Here is a 17,788-nt window from a genome sequence, read left to right as displayed (position 1 = left end):
TTGAAAAAAATCTAGTAAAAAATAATTGTTTGACTCCTCAAATAATATCACCTTCACATCACAGGGACGAGAGTTGTCACATATCTTGACGTAGCCCACTTAACTTGACCCTTACTCTTTTCTTTTAAAATTCCTCTTTATTTATAATTTCCTGTAAGTTCCAATTTCACCCTTTCTATTTTTCTTTTGCCTTCATTTCCATTTCATCAGTCTCCATCTCAAGAACTTATTATTCTCTCATTGAAGTAAAGTGTCGACAGTGGCGAACATGTGTGTTTAAGGGCGTCATTCTTCATTTGAAAAATTAATCGTATATTATTTAAAAATATTTTTTATGTATATATCTACATATTACACCTCTTTCTTCATTAATTTAATTATTTATATTTTCACACTGCTTTGTTTAATAAAAATCTCTGGCCTCCGCCTAATTTAAGTAACAATGATTTCATCAGATTCATTTCGATCGTGTCATACATGTAATAAAAGCCAAGAATTTTCCAACTTCATCACTATCAATTCCAAATCTGTCAATCTTCATAACAAGTCCATGTTATGTAGAGAACAAAGGTGTCAGTTATCAAAACCAATCTTTTTAGGACCACTACTGGATTTTCTTTCAATGGCAAAACCACTTGGTTTCTGCTTTCTATTATCTCAATCTTTTACGGTCAGGGATTTTGTTCCTAATATTTTTTTAATTAATACATTTTTATTCATAATAAAATAAAATCCTCAAAGAGGAAAATTACCAGTAAGGAGAACCAACCCTTATCTTACTAATCCTAATCCTAATGAGAGATTTAAATATTGTCATTTATTATTTATTACTATAACATTGGGAACTCAATCCAAACTAAAATTATATTTCCAGATAAATATGAGAGGATTTATGGATCCGGCTCCTCTCCATTTTCCCCAAGTTCTTACTTGGATAGGTGATATGTGTTTTATTTTAAAATCAATGGTCTAGATTAAATTAACTAACTCATAGGTCTTAACCACAATTAAAGTAATAAATATTTCCATATATTTCTCCCAAAATATTTGGTAATCCACCAATTGAATTAAAGATACAATAACTAGTATTGTATTAATAACAAATTATCCAGCAGGAATTAACATCTCCAAAGTTTAACATTTTATATTTACAATTTGTTTTCGCCTAACTCTCTCTCTGTTTTTTATTTTTTATTTTTTATTTTTTTTATCATTGAACTTGGATATTTCAAGCTAATCAATTTTGAGAACATCTCTTATTTCTTTTGGTAGCAGAAAGCTTCCTTTTGATTTTTATTTTTTTTAATAACAATATACATCCTATATATTAATTAAGACTTTTTATTGCGAGTGATGTCAAAATGAGCATATTTAGAGCAAAAATCAAGAACATACTTTTGAATATGAAGTCAAATTTATAAGAGATTAATAGCGATTTTTTTCAATTTTTTATAGGATAAGAGAAAGATTTTTTGAATTGATGAACATGAAGAATTGATGAACATGAAACTACGCTTTTTCAACGATAAAAGAAAAAAGAAAGCGGACAAGAATAAATAATTTAGTTGTAATGACTATGGAATATTGTCAGAATTTTTTGGAGCAAATTATATATATATGGAAATATTTGGGAGTTTTTTAAACTGATAAGGAAGTAAATATATTGAATTATTAATTATCTAAACCATGGTTAGGGTCTTGCTTTAGTTAATTAAATCTTAGCCTTTAATTTTAACTTACGCATTGTGTATTATCCGTCAAGAAGTTAACTGGAGAGGGAAATGGAGAGAGGCGTCAATCCAATTTATGTCCAACTTGACAAAGATTGATTTCAACTCCATCTTTTTTGTAAGCAAAAATGTTAGTTTTTCTGTAGAATGTGAATTGAATAAATGTGAGGATTAATTAGTCCGCTTAATAGAAGGAAAAGATAAAATAAGAAAGAGAAATACAACAAAATCTAGAAATTAATCAATCAATCAATATTTGGGTGTGCCTCCTAAATATTCAGTTGAGAATCCTGTGATTTAGGATTTACATAAATAAAGTGACATAAGACAAATTTTTGTCATTTCCTAGTTGTTGGAGTATAAAGCCCACCAAGATTGAATTCTTGGAGTAATCATAACATCTTTTTTTTTTAGAAGATAATTTGCTCTAGAAACAATCAAAAATTTTAATTTTTGTTATCTATTCATAGAGCGAATTAAGAACTTAAACTTGATGGATTCGATTTAACGTTCATTATATTTTAAGGAATGAGTTTTAATCTTATATTTGTTACAATTTTTTGTGTTTACATATAAATTTATATTCGGCGTCGAGATACGCAATTTAGATTAACTCTCTGCCGAAACGCTACATCACGTTATAACGTTAATTCATTGGTCATGATAAAAACCCCAATACTATTATAAATTTTTTATAGACATCAGCCTCGTCAATTAATTTTCTATAACATTTGAAGTGGTACGATGTTGCTCGTTGACAAGTTTAATGATACTACTCCCGTGGCATAAAATTCCAACTACTATATAAAATAACAGTGATTTTAGAGTATATAAATGCTAATTGTCACGAATGCGATGATGTATACATGAAAGTGATCATGAACACGCAGACGTAACACCTGTTATGTTAAATATTCCAAAATGAACCTAATAAAGTTCATTTCCAACATCAGAAGTTAATGACCATGTTCTAGTCAATACACGTGATTGCAAAATCACAAATTCTTTGACATGTGACCTCCTTATCTTTTACGTCAATTACAGGCAAACGATAATCAACCCAAAAAACAAGGCGGAAATAATATTCCATTTAATATGACAGTGTAATGATATTTTTTTTATAACATGTTACTTATCAGTATCTTAGGTTACTAATCGATGTAGGATAGTGGCGACGCTAAAAATTTCTGAGTGTTCAAAGACTTATTCAAACTTTAAATATTTGATGGTAAATTTAGTTATTATTATTATAGTATTAACTTGACAAAAATTATAGGATTTTAACTTTGAAATTATAAGACTCTAAAATGGTTTCAATATTCTAAAATGGCATCGCTATAAAGAGAAAATTACATTGTAATCTAATCTATTCTCTCTCTGGGATAAATAATCGGGTAGGAGTATTAAATAGAATTGCCTTCAATTATTTTTTAATAATTTGGTTGTATAAATATATTAACATCGTCAGTCATATTATTTAACCTGTTTTGGTAATAATATATTTTTAGTAATAATATCTTCAACATGCATAATAACCTGAAAGCATCTAGATTCAACCGTTGGGCTTTAACGATGAGGTATAATGTGAATTGAGAAATGGAGGAAAATAAAATTTGAACTAAGTTTTCTTTTTTTTCTTTTCTTTTTTCAAAATGGAACTTTGTCCCTAATGAAATGGAAAGATAGATTAGTGTGCTTATATATAGAAAGTGTGCTTTATTAGCTAGGAAAAGTAGAGAAGAGAGAGAGTCTCCTTAATATATTCATGGCTCGGCTATTGATTTAGATCCTTACGGTCACTTCCCAACTTAAAAATCGCAACAAAAAAGACACCTTCTTTACGAACAAGTATTATTGCACCTTTTAGTCTCCAACAGTTCACACACTGAAAAACATTCTCAGAAAATCGCCTTCTTCTTCATAAAAGTAAGTGTCAAGTGTGATTCAAAGCTGCACTTATTCAAACATTTAAAGTTTGATGATCCAATTTAGTTATTATTGTACGGTGTTACATTCTATCATAGGAGAAATTAATCCAAATCTTGGGCAATTGTGAGGGGATTAAATATCTTAAGGAAACACAATATTCTGTTGGGCTCGAAACTTAATTAATCTAACGTTTATTCTATTAACAGTCTATTGAATACACGGATAACATCGACTTTGAACAGAAACTGGCTGTACTTTCCCCGTTAATTATCACCATCACTTATATTTTTATGGCTAATTATATCAAATTTCGACAGATATGTTCCTTTATCAGGACATTTAATTTCTTGTTGGGTTTAAGTTGTGTACTCTGGGATATACTTTTTAATAAATTGATATATAGCTACTTTATTTAAGTTTAACATCTTTTGGTAATGGTATACTTTTAGTAATAATATCTTGGACATGATTAATGACCTGAAAGCATATAGTATTCTATTTTGAACGACATCTGGTTGTACCTGTGTTGATCGCCGTCGTTTATATTTTATGGTTAGCTAATTAATCATATCAAATTTGACAAATATGTTCCTTTGTTAGGAAATTTCGTGTTGGATTTAAATTGTATTATCTTAGATTTTTATCCAACAGTTCACGATATAATGAAAGATCTCTATAACAATAAGATTTTTTTTAACGATCTTTTATATTTTATTTCTTAACAACATTTTACTTATTTGGTAACAATTTATTGTAAATCGTTTTCTTTTGTAAAATTATATAATGCACTCCTTTTTTATGAAAGAATATAGTAGTTAATTATCTTTATAAAAAATAGAATATATATGGTTAACAATAATAAGTGTATAGATCTTGATCAAATATTTAATTTGATACTTTAATATACTATATTTATGACAGAATATTACATATGAATACATATTTGTAATCTAAGAATATCATTGTCTTCTATAACTTTATTTAAATATACATATGAATATCATTGTTTCATTACAATAAATAAAAGAGCTTCATGGAAAAATATTTAATTTGATATTTTAATATACTATATTTCTATAGATTTAAAATGTGTCTTAGAGCTTAAAACTTTATACATTCAATTATGAATTTATTGAAATTGTATTAACTTTCTTAAATGTTTAGTCAGTGAAGTATTCATATCTTTGAGATTTAAATTTTAAATAATTTATTATTTTTTACAACATTAAAAATAAAAAGCATAGGTTTTATACATCTTTTTTATTTATAACGTACCACATATTATTTTAATGGCAAATCTTTACATTATAGGTGTATAACAACAACTCTCTATAACAACCAAAAATTTCTTTGAACCCAACGTGTTCGTTATAGAGAGGTTTATTGATGCACTCTTAGATATTTTTTAATTAATCGATGCAGCAAATAATTAACAATTTAAAGGTATTCATTTCAATTATTATTTTTGGTAACAACCGTAAATATTCATGTAATTATTATGCACTCCACATATGAAAGAGCAGAGGCCAGAATACATAAAAGGGATGGTTGGATATTCCATATATGAGTTCTTGTGCAATCTTGATGAGCCGAATCGCACCGGTAACTTCGGTTAAAATTTACTATAGTCACTTTTCAGTGTCTAAATTTTAAAAATAGCTATTACTATTAATTTGTCATGGATTTTAAATTTTGCACGTGAAACTCCAACGTATTACTCCTTCCGTTTTATTTTATTTGGCTCCTATATTATAATTTTATTTATTTTACTTGTCTATTTTAGTAAATAAAGAGAGTTTTATTATTTTTTTTCCCATACTACCCTTAGTATTAAATAATTATGTAAAGTGCTAGTAGTCAAAATTTAGAGTTACAAAGCATCATTAATAAGGTTAGTTTAGTAATATACACCTCTCCTAAAAGCTTTATTAAGGGGCGTGCCAAGTCACATGGGCCAAGTAAAATGAAACGGAGGAGTATCTTGAAATTACTTTTTAAAATTTGAAATTTCATGACGTTGACTATTTTTTCAAAAACATAACCGAAAAATAACAAGTACATGCTATTTCTACGACAAACAAGTGCTTTGTGGCTGAACCACTGACGGATCCAGAGTTTTAAATCACGAGCCTTCAATTGGAAAATAGCCATTTTAGATAGCTAATCATGCTTTGGCCAAGCTATTTAATGTTTTGACACTTTTTAATGCGGAAGTAAATTTTTGATGTAAAATACGAAAAAACTCGATGAACGTTTACTGGAGGTTGAACATTTGTCAGTTCAATTCCTAAAGCTTGAAATCAACTCCTGCAAAAATTCATAAAAAATGAACTTTTATTAATTGGAAGGGCAATATCTTCTAATGGGCTGAACATAGGCTCTTGCATGAACCTGTCGGATTCGATGGCCATCATCGAGTTGTAATTCAATTTCGACTTTCTAAAATTCTCAACCAAACTCGATCCATTCTAGGTTCAATTCAATTCGTTTTTTATTATTTTGATTCGGTTACACAAATCGATTTGTTCAAAATTTAAACAAGCAACCATTTTCATTTCAAAATAGGAGTAACAAAAGAATACGAATATCCGGTGCAATGTGTGCAAGCGTACATTCATTTGCACCACTTCGAAAAAGGATGCAGAACACGCTGAGGCGAAACATCCCAAAGCCGTTAACCCTGTGGTATAAAATATAAAATAAATATTACTTCACTATTAAGTATGAAGCGTATATATAGTAATAGTTAGACTATTAGAGTATTAGTCATTAGTGGCATATAAATTCCGGTTTGTTCATCGTTTCCTTTTGATAATTAAAATCAACCGTATCCGAACCGTTAAACCGTAATATTTTACAATTGCATTTGTAAATCAAAATCGAATTGTATTATCCAAATTGAATTATCCGAATTGTTTCGAATCGGTTCGGAAATTCGGATTGAACCGATTTGTGCACGAGCCTAGCTGAACATGTTTCGATAAATTGCTGGTTAACATAGTATAGACCCTAAGACGGAGTCCGAACAAAAATAACCCCAAAAAAATGGTATGAACGAAATTGCAAAAAAAAAACAGGTACAAAAGTACCTTTAACGCATGATTTTCATGCGTTATTGGATTTTTTTTTTTTCTTTCTTTCTTTCTTTCTTTCTTTCCTTTTTCCTTTCTTTCACACTTTTTTACATACTTTAGCCATAGATTAATCATGCTTCGAGACTCCGAAACGTCAACATTTTATATAGAACCTGATATTTTTTCTCGCATACTATAATGTAGGCTCGATACATCAAGGATACGTAAACGTTCGGATCGTCGTTTTAGGAGTTGAAAAGGTGCCCGAAGTAAGTTTTGTTTGAAAAAACTTAGTGTTTTTTACTTACTTTAGCCATAGATTAATCATGCTTCGAGACTCCGAAACGTCAACATTTTATATAGAACCTGATATTTTTTTTCGCGTACTATAATGTAGGCTCGATACATCAAGGATACGTAAACGTTCGGATCGTCGTTTTAGGGGTTGAAAAGGTGCCCGAAGTAAGTTTTGTTTGAAAAAACTTAGTGTTTTTTTACTTACTTTAGCCATAGATTAATCATGCTTCGAGACTCCGAACGTCAACATTTTTATAGAACCCGATATTTTTTTCTGCGTACTATAATGTAGGCTCGATACATCAAGGATACGTAAACGTTCGGATCGTCGTTTTAGGGGTTGAAAAGGTGCCCGAAGTAAGTTTTGTTTGAAAAAACTTAGTGTTTTTTACTTACTTTAGCCATAGATTAATCAAAGCCGAGACTCCGAAACGTCAACATTTTATATAGAACCCGATATTTTTTCTCGCGTACTATAATGTAGGCTCGATACATCAGGATACGTAAACGTCGGATCGTCGTTTTAGGGGTTGAAAAAGGTGCCCGAAGTAAGTTTTGTTTGAAAAAAAACTTAGTGTTTTTACTTACTTTAGCCATAGATTAATCAGCTTCGAGACAAACGTCAACATTTTATATAGAACCCGATATTTTTTCCGCGTACTATAATGTAGGCTCGATACATCAAGGATACGTAAACGTTCGGATCGTCGTTTTAGGGGTGAAAAGGTGCCCGAAGTAAGTTTTTGTTTGAAAACTTAGTGTTTTTTCCGTACTTTAGCCATAGATTAATCATGCTTCGAGACTCCGAAACGTCAACATTTTATATAGTAACCCGATATTTTTTTCTCGCGTACTATAATGTAGGCTCGATACATCAAGGATACGTAAACATTCGGATCGTCGTTTTAGGGGTTGGAAAAGGTATGCCCAAGCAAGTTTTGTTTGAAAAACTTAGTGTTTTTTACATACTTTAGCCATAGATTAATCATGCTTCGAGACCGAAACGTCAACATTTTATATAGAACCCGATATTTTTTTCTCGCGTACTACAATGTAGGCTCGATACATCAAGGATACGTAAACGTTCGGATCTGTTTTTTGGGTAAAAGGTGTTAGTTTTGTTTGAAATACAGAAAAAAAAAAAATCCAATATAGTACGTTTGAAAGAAAGAAAAAAAAAACAATCCAATAACTTGAAAATAGTGCTTTTTTCGATTTGAAATTATTGACGTTGACAATAATTTTTGAAAATACATGCGAAAAGGACTTAACAAGTCCGTGCTATTAATTGCTTTAACGCATTTGAAAATCAAGTACAGCGTATTTTGAAGGGCTTTTTTTTTTCTGGGTTATTTTCGTTCATACCCTTTTTTGTTTCGTTATTTTTGTTCCAGAACATAATATAGACCCTAAGATGCTCCATTTATGAAATACGTTTAATTTGAATAAAACTGGATGATTAAATGAATTCGACAATCACCATTTGATGTGTACTTCCTAAATAATTTAAAAATAGGCTTGAATCATTCCATTTTGCTTAACACATAGTGACAAACTGTGATGTTCTTATCGAGATATGTATGGTCCAGCATACAGCAATACAGAGAATCTCATTTATTTTCTAAACGAATCAACCTATCAAAGTTTAGACTTGCTAAATAGTACTTCCATTTTACATGACGTTCGTTTTCTAATCTTTTTCTTTTAAAATGACATATTTATCTATTTAAAAGATTAATAATATGTTTTATTTTACTGTTGATGACATGTTTTTTATAGCTATAAAAATTAGCATGACACGTTTAAGACAAAAGAAATTTACTATGAACACTTCTAGTATGGGTCAAATGTCTTCTTTCTTTCTTAACTATATACCCAATCAACATTATAATATAAAATTAAAGGGAGGGAGTAGCTAAATTGATGTAACATATTTTACACTATCCACGTAAGATAACTTCAACTTTCATTAGCATTTTTTTTTTCTTCTTCAATTTCCACTTCAAATATTTTTTTTTAATTTATTAAGACTTCAACTAAAGTATTGTCCAAAATACCAACTATAAAGTATTGTGGAGCCTTACTTGGCTATAAATAGCAGTGCTCCTCACCACCATATATCACACCATAGTAACACACTTTAGGCAGAAATGGAAACCACAGCCGTCGCCACTGCCACCACCACCGGCGGTCTTAACTCTGTCGAGGTGAATCCTCTACAACTCATCCTCAACCGTGCATTTGCACTTATTTACCTTTTTGCCATCCTAGCTCTTTTCTATAACCACACACTCAAACTCCTAAACTCCACTAATTCCATTATCTCTTTCTCCATATCAATTTTAATTTTAATTTCAGACTTAATCCTAGCCTTCATGTGGACAACGATTCAGTCTTTTCGTATGTGTCCACTAACACGTAAAGAATGTCCCGAAAAAATAAAAAAATTTAGTAACGATAATTTTCCGGCACTTGACATATTTATTTGCACGGCGGATCCTTATAAGGAGCCACCATTAAACGTCGTTAACACGGCGTTATCGGTCATGGCGTACGATTATTGCCCGATCGAGAAAATTTCGGTTTATGTATCGGATGATGGTGGTTCAGAGCTTACACTGTTTGCTTTTATAGAAGCTGCAAAATTTGCTGTCCATTGGTTGCCATTTTGTAGGGAGAATAAGATAATTGAAAGGTGTCCAGATGCTTATTTCAGTTCTAATTACATAGAAAATTCTGAGACACAGAAAATTAAGGTATGTATATTTCGTTTTTGCTCTTTTTTTCCTTGAGGTTTATTTTCAGCTGTTTCAATAATTTATACTAACTGGTTATGTCATGCGTATATAAGTGAAGTAATTTCTTGCCGAAAAGGACAAATATTATAATATTATTAATGTAGTTTAACTGGTTATAACAAATCATTTAGTCGATTTTCAATCTTACCAAATTATAATTATCAGATGGTTACATGTTAGTTAATGCACAGAAGTTAAACTCTTATGAAGTACACCTCCTTTAGTTTGTTAGAGTTTAATTTGTAAGCTTTCACAAGGGCTACCACATATGTTGCTTCAGCAGACTCTCTAAAAAAATGTTGCCGGCAAATCTTTCAAAAATGAATTATTTCTTGCTACACATTTTTATTTTTGTTTAAATGGAGGATGCGACACATTTATTTTTAATTTTTTTTTTTTTTGGGGGGAGGGGAGAGCTGCATGTGGGTGTTGTATTTCATGATTCAAGATGGGCACTGTTATCTGTGCAAGCTGCATGTGCGATGTACGTTTTCAATTTAATATCCTCAGAGATAGGGATTTAGATAATGATAAAATTAGAGGCCTCTCCACTGTTGCCATCTTTACCCAATCACAGCGTCATATTCTTGGTTTATTTATGATTATTTTACTATACTCGTTGTCTATAGCAATAATTGATGGGCCGAAGTCATGTGCATAATGCAAAAAATTTGTTAGTCTACCGCTCGAAATAATTTGTTGCAATTTCAGTCTTTTTGTCTGAACTTTAAGAAAAAATACCTAAACTTTAATCATATAAATATTAAGACAATGCAGGTCTGAAGTCATTTTGAACAGGGGCGGATCCACCATTTGGGGTGGGTGGCATGGCACCCCCTAAATTAATAATTTTTTTATATATTTATGTTATAATTTGCTTAAATTAGGTTAATTATTTGATCCCGCCACCCCCAAAAGTATTAAATTAGACAAAGGTGTACCATTTGGTATACACAAGTTTGAATCTATCTTAAACATTTTTCGACTCCCGTTTTTCTTTGTGCTTTTTACTTCCTTTGTACTGAATTCCCTTTTCGGCCTCCTAATTTTCTATTTATCTTTATTATTTATATTGCCTTTCCTCTTTTTTATTATTTTATCCGTGATCTCTACGAACACACAAATAAAAATTTCAAAATCCCTTAAATTAAGCATTTCTCTTAATCTAAATCTGTGAGTATTTAAATTGAAAAACTTGGGTCTCAATGGAATTTTGGATTGAGATCAAAATTCAATTTTTTTTTTAATTATTATTTCTATTGTTTATTACTCCCTCCCAGGGGCGGATCCACCATTTGGGGGTGGGTGGCATGGCACCCCCTAAATTAATAATTTTTTTATATATTTATGTTATAATTTGCTTAAATTAGGTTAATTATTTGATCCCGCCACCCCCAGTATTAAATTAGACAAAGGTGTCACGGCTGGTAGACACAAGTTTGAATCTATCTTAAACATTTTTCGACTCCCGTTTTTCTTTGTGCTTTTTACTTCCTTTGTACCAGTAATTCCCTTTTCGGCTCTCCTAATTTTCTATTTATCTTTATTATTTATATTGCCTTTCCTCTTTTTTATTATTTTATCTGTGATCTCTAGCGAGAACACACAAATAAAAATTTCAAAATCCCTTAAATTAAGCATTTCTCTTAATCTAAATCTGTGAGTATTTAAATTGAAAAACTTGGGTCTCAATGGAATTTTGGATTGAGATCAAAATTCAATTTTTTTTTTAATTATTATTTCTATTGTTTATTACTCCCTCCGTCCATGTTTACTTGTCTATATATGACTTGGGGCACTCTTAATAAGCAATAAATAAAATGAGAAATGAATTGGAATACTTAATAATAAGGGTGAAATAGGTATAAAATGGTAAATTATGTCTTGATTTTTCAAACTATATAACTTACAAGTAAAAGTGGACTATATATTTTTAGTCTAATGGACAAATAAAATGGACGGAGGGAGTGTATTATAAAAATTTATGCTATTCTATAATTGTTAAATTCAATTTAAATCACTTTGCTACTTTTGTGATGGAAATTTATAAGATCTGCTTAGAAAAAATATGAAATTTATGATTTATTTTTGAGAACTTGTAGTTTATCTAATTTCAATTTACTTATGGGGTGTATTTACCTATTGAAGATTTTTTTTATTATTTTTCTTATTTTGATTGGAACATAAAATTGAAGATGTTATTTTACTTGTGCAAAATTTTTTAATATACTTAAATTAAGTCCTTGGTGAAAATTTGATTTTAATTCTATTGTTAATGTATTTAAATTGTTTAAATGCTCTTATGTTCGTTTGATTTTGGAAATTTAATTTCATATTTGCAAATTAAAAAAAAAAAACCTATTAAGTTGGCTAATAAAAAATTCATCTCAAGACATTTTTTTTTAATTATTATTTCTATTGTTTATTCCCTCCGTCCATGTTTACTTGTCTATATATGACTTGGGGCACTCTTAATAAGCAAATAAATAAAATGAGAAATGAATTGGAATACTTAATAATAAGGGTGAAATAGGTATAAAATAGTAAATTATGTTGATTTTTCAAACTATATAACTTACAAGTAAAAGTGGACATATATTTTTAGTCTAATGGACAAATAAAAATGGACGGAGGAGTGTATTATAAAAATTTATGCTATTCTATAATTGTTAAATTCAATTTAAATCATTTCTACTTAAATTGTGATGGAAATTTCAGAATATTTAGAAAAATATGAAATTTATGATTTATTTTTGAGAACTTGTAGTTTATCTAATTTCAATTTACTTTGGGGTGGGGTGTAGTTTTTTTATTATTTTTCTTATTTTGATTGGAGTTTATTGAAGATGTTTTTTATTTTTTTGCAAATTCATTTTTTAATACATAAGAGATGCAAGTCCTTTATTAAGTAAAATGTTGATTTTAATTCTCATGTTGTTAATGGGTGCAATTCCTTGTTTAATGGGATCTTAATTATGTTCGTTTCTCGATTTTTGAGATGTAATTTCATATTTGCAAATTAAAAAAAAAAAAAAACCTATTAAGTTGACTCGAATAAACTAAAAAGAGATGACTCCGATCTCGTGATATGTTCCTAACAAGACGTATCAAAAAATACATCGACCCGCCGCCTTCAAATCCTAGATCCGCCTCTGATTTTGAAGCGGGTATACTTGCAATAAAACATTAAAACAGGACACATGTTAAATAGCATTGTGGGGTACCCTTGAAAATATGGTCCATTGGAAATATCATCTTAGTTATATGCTTTTGTCTACCGGACGTCAGTAAAACATAACACATAAAGCTCAATAAACAGCACATAAAACCTTTATAATTTTTTTTACTACTATTTCCATTAGAAGTACTGATCACGAAAAATCATTCTCGTAAAGTAAATAACAACGGAGAATAGTACTAGCTAATTTTGTGTAGCAGTAGGATGAACAACTTGCACAATTTGCTTGGGATTTCGTTATTATCTGAATATATTTCATTCTATTTCTCTTTGATTTTGTTTTTGAATTCAATCCTTCTGACGTTATAGCCACGGCAATAAACCAGATATTTTTCTTGTCATTATTCATTCAACAAGTCGCCAAATAACTAACTATTATATGCTGCATATGTCGTGTTTTGTTATAATGTGTTGACTCAAAAAATTCTATCGCCAATAATATTGTTACAGCTCTTATTGGGACTACTTATTATTTTAAATTCTAGTGGTAATATTTGGCGGCGCAGCCATTAATATCTACTACGATATTAAAATATATTAGAATGTCACACCTGAATTTTGGATCAGCAACCAAAAGCAATTTTTTATTTTTGAACTTTTTTTTACTATTACACTAGAATCCTCCCTTGTGTCAAAGGAGATTCAACTTATATATGAGAATTTTTTTTTTCGTTTATATTTACGTGATATGATTTTTAAAATATATTAGAATGTCACATCTGAATTTTGGATCAGTAACCAAAAGTAATTTTTTTTTTTTAACTATTACACTAGAATCCTCCCTTGTGTTAAAGGAGATTCAACAACTTATATACAAGGATTTTTTTCTCGTTTATATTTACGTGATATGATTTTTAAACAAAGAAATGGAAATAAGTTTATTTTCTTGCCAAAGTGGTAATCACATAAATAATTTTAGTTTTGAAATATTTAAATTATGTCTAGTCGTGATCATACATAAATATATGTGCAGTTGATGTACGAAAGCATGAAGACAAGGATAGAAAATGTGATTGAGAGGGGAAAAGTGGATGATGATTATATTAACAACGAGGAAGACCGTCAAGCTTTTAGCAAATATTGGACTGCTGGATTTACTCGTCATAATCATCCCTCCGTTATTCAGGTTTGTCATTTCAACATTCCATTTGTCTAAAAATATCTTTCTCATATGTAATGGTAGACTATAGCAATGTAGTTCACTAGTAACATAATCCGTTTTGAGCCTAACTAAAACACTCCCTTAGAGTCTCAGTGTCCTCGCTGAGGTTTTGGCGCCACTATCATCTTAAAGATATGAAATTTGCCCCACTATCAGCTAAGGTTACACTTTTTCTTTTAACAAAATGATTGGTGCAGGTCTTATTAGAAAGTGGCAAAGACAAAGACACAACGGGTCATGGGATGCCAAATCTTATTTATCTTTCAAGAGAGAAAAGCAAGAGCTCCCCTCATTATTTTAAAGCAGGTGCCCTCAATGCTTTGGTAAGTAAAATCTCATCAAATACAAGAAGTTATTATCATCGTTTCCGTATTATAAACTTAATACTGTAGTAATTGCTTTCGAGTAATCTATTTGTGTGAAAAAAGTTTATATTCTCTTGGTTCAAAAGAAAAAATGAAAATATAATGGAATTAATTACTTTCTTACTTATGATTTATTTCTTCTTGTGATAGCTTCGAGTATCGGGAGTTATGACAAATGCACCGATAATCTTGACACTGGATTGTGACATGTACTCTAATGATCCATCAACACCTCAACGGGCTTTATGTTACTTCTTGGACCAAACATTATGGCCCACTTTAGCCTACGTTCAGTTTCCTCAACGTTTTCATGGGCTCAACGAGGCAGATATTTATGGTAGTGAGATAAAAGGCCTGTTTCATTCAAATCCAGTGGGTATGGATGGGCTTCGTGGGCCCAATTATGTTGGAACTGGATGCTTTTTCCGTCGTCGGGCTTTTTTTGGGAGCCCATCTTCGTTCGAGCAGCCCGAAGTTCCAGAATTGTTTCCGGATCATGTTGTGAATAAGCCCATCCAGGCCCAAGAACTTTTACACCGAGCCCATTATGTAGCAAGTTGCAACTATGAGGATGAAAGTAATTGGGGTTCCAAGGTGAGCTTTATACTGAATATTGCCCCAACCTTGATAAATTCTTGGTAACATTTTAAGTCAGTAAACGTAGAGTATAGTTGAACTAACAACTTTTTTGTGGCAATTGATTCGAACTTGCCAAGATATCTAATATATATGGTAAGTCCGAGCTAATTCCTACGAGAAAGTTGTTAGAGCTGAAAGCAACAAGTGCATAAGCCAGTGAATATGGGATAGAATTGCACCAACAACTTTTTCATGGCAATCGGTTCGAACTTGCCATACATATTATTAGATTTTTTTGCCACGAAAAAGTTGCTAGAATCAAAGGCAACAAGTGCATAAGTTAGTGAATGTGGAGTATATTTGAACCAACAACTTTTTGTGGCAATCGATTCGAACTTGCGAATTTCGTTGCCACGAAAAAGTTGTTGGAACTACAAGCAACATGTGCATGAGTCAGTGAATGGGGAGCATAAATGTACCGACAATTTTTTCTGGCAATCTTTTCGAGCTTTCCACATATATAAATGGGAAAACTACACTGTATAGTCGCCCACCAAAATAAACGCCGACAAATGTATATTTGTTTTGTATATTAAAATTAATATACAAAAAATATGCATATGTTATACACAATAGTGTATATTATTTTTGTATATTTGACTAGCAAATGTGTAACTTTTCCTATATAAATCTCCTTGCCACAAACAATTTCAAAACTTTGCAGATGGGCTTTAGGTATGGATCACTTGTGGAAGATTACTACACTGGTTATAGACTTCAATGTGAAGGTTGGAAATCTGTGTTTTGCAATCCTAAAAGGCCTGCATTTTTAGGAGATGTACCTATTTCTCTCTATGATGTGGTCAGCCAAAATAAGAGGTGGTCTGTGGGCCTCCTTGAAGTTGCTTTTTCAAAATATAGCCCATTAACTTTTGGTGTTCAGTCCATGGGCTTCGTTATGGCCCATTGTTATGCTCACTATGCATTTTGGCCCATTTGGTCAATACCAATTACTCTATATGCCTTCATCCCTCAACTAACTCTCCTCAACGGGGTTTCCATCTTTCCAAAGGTATGTAACAATTCATTTTCATCAATAACTATTTGTTGACAAAATATAGTACTCCATCTTTCCAAAGGTATGTAACAATTCATTTTCATCAATAACTATTTGTTGACAAAATATAGCAAGCAAAAACATAGTGAGATAATAATTTTTAACTAGTCTAGATATTATGATAGGGAAGTTGTACATGTGGCCGCCAACAACATTTACTGTCCCTACTCGCTAGCCAATATACATGTATTATACTCTAATATACTATACATCTGCTAGCTATTTTTGGGGAGGGCGGCTATTTAAATTAGTTTCTCTCCTTAGTTCCTTATAGATATATCTAAAATCATTTTCTTATCGGATTTCAGGTTTCAAACCCTTGGTTTTTCTTGTACGTTTTTTTGTTCCTCGGAGCATATGGACAAGATTGCTTGGTTTTTATGTCTTTTCAAGGGACATTTAAAAGGTGGTGGAATGACCAAAGAATTTGGATGATAAGGGGATTATCATCCTATCTATTTGGAACTATTGAGTATCTAACTAAACACTTAGGCATATCTACACAAGGGTTCAACCTAACAAGCAAAGTAGTTGATAGTGACCAAGGTAAAAAGTACCATCAAGGGATTTTCGAGTTTGGAGTTGTTTCGCCTATGTTCGTTACACTTGCAACAACATCAATTATCAATTTAGTGGCATTCCTCAAAGCACTATTAGAAATTTTCAAGGGTGATCAAAGTTTGGATGGTCTCTTTATCCAAATGTTTATTGCTGGTTTTGTAGTGATAAATTGTTTGCCAATTTATGAAGCAATGGTTTTGAGAGGTGATAAAGGAAGAATGCCTACAAGGGTCACTATTCTCTCCACATTTCTTGCTGGTAGTCTCTATATTGCATTTGCTTTTCTTCTAAGAAATGTGTAATAGCAAAGAACTTTTTTTTTTTTTTAAACTTTTGGTTATTGTTCTTGTAGTCTGATTACTTGGTTTAGTTGAAGAATCCAACAGTAGATTTAGTTGATATTTCAAAAATAAAAGGATCATGGAGATCTCATAGAGTGCAGTTTGTTATATTTCTCTAGATTTTAGTGTATGTAAATCAGGTCTACTATTTTTGGAGATTTAGTGCCTTTTTTTTTCTTTCAAATCTTTAACTTCTACTCGCCAATCTTCGACTTTCATAAAAATGATTTCTAACGTTTTGCAACTTCAATTTCAAGTACTCTTTTTCTTCCGCTCAAAAAAAGACTGACTATCATATATCAAAGCTAAAAAAGATCGGCATATATAGAGCCTGTTTGGATGGGCTTATTTTAAGCAGCTTATAAGCTAAAAAAAAAAATAAGTTGGGGTAGAAATTTCAACTTATTTTTTTGCTTTTGTATCGTTTTCACTTATAAGTTCTTTAGATAAATAAGTTAAACAACTAATTATTTTTTTTTTGAAACATTTTATTTTAAAGATAAAACGACTTTTTGCCCCCGCCAACCAAACACTCAAAAAAGCTGAAAACAGCGTATAAGCAACTTATAAGCCAATCCAAACGGGCTCATAATGTCA

General features: G+C 30.9%; 1 protein-coding gene across 1 annotated transcript; it reads left to right on the top strand.

Annotated features, from left to right (window-relative positions):
- The first annotated feature begins 9,136 nt into the window (after nt 1–9,136).
- LOC132030662 (cellulose synthase-like protein G3) lies at nt 9,137–17,171 on the top strand. Its single transcript, XM_059420382.1, has 6 exons — nt 9,137–9,786; nt 14,040–14,192; nt 14,426–14,551; nt 14,744–15,187; nt 15,897–16,244; nt 16,598–17,171. Exons 1-6 carry the CDS (start codon nt 9,181–9,183, stop codon nt 17,150–17,152), a joined length of 2,232 nt encoding a protein of 743 aa, XP_059276365.1. The 5' UTR covers nt 9,137–9,180; the 3' UTR covers nt 17,153–17,171.
- The last annotated feature ends 617 nt before the right edge of the window (nt 17,172–17,788 follow it).

This window comes from Lycium ferocissimum, chromosome 9, assembly GCF_029784015.1.
Source record: "Lycium ferocissimum isolate CSIRO_LF1 chromosome 9, AGI_CSIRO_Lferr_CH_V1, whole genome shotgun sequence".
Lineage (NCBI taxonomy): Eukaryota > Viridiplantae > Streptophyta > Magnoliopsida > Solanales > Solanaceae > Lycium > Lycium ferocissimum.
The sequence above is the reverse complement of the archived record's forward strand: the minus strand, read 5'-3'. Positions and strand labels throughout refer to the sequence as shown.

Coding starts and splice junctions, on each gene's coding strand:
- LOC132030662 (XM_059420382.1), top strand. CDS start 9,181: ATGGAAACCACAGCCGTCGCCACTGCCACCACCACCGGCGGTCTTAAC. Junction 14,193..14,425: donor ATCATCCCTCCGTTATTCAG/GTTTGTCATTTC, acceptor TGATTGGTGCAG/GTCTTATTAGAAAGTGGCAA. Junction 14,552..14,743: donor CAGGTGCCCTCAATGCTTTG/GTAAGTAAAATC, acceptor TTCTTGTGATAG/CTTCGAGTATCGGGAGTTAT.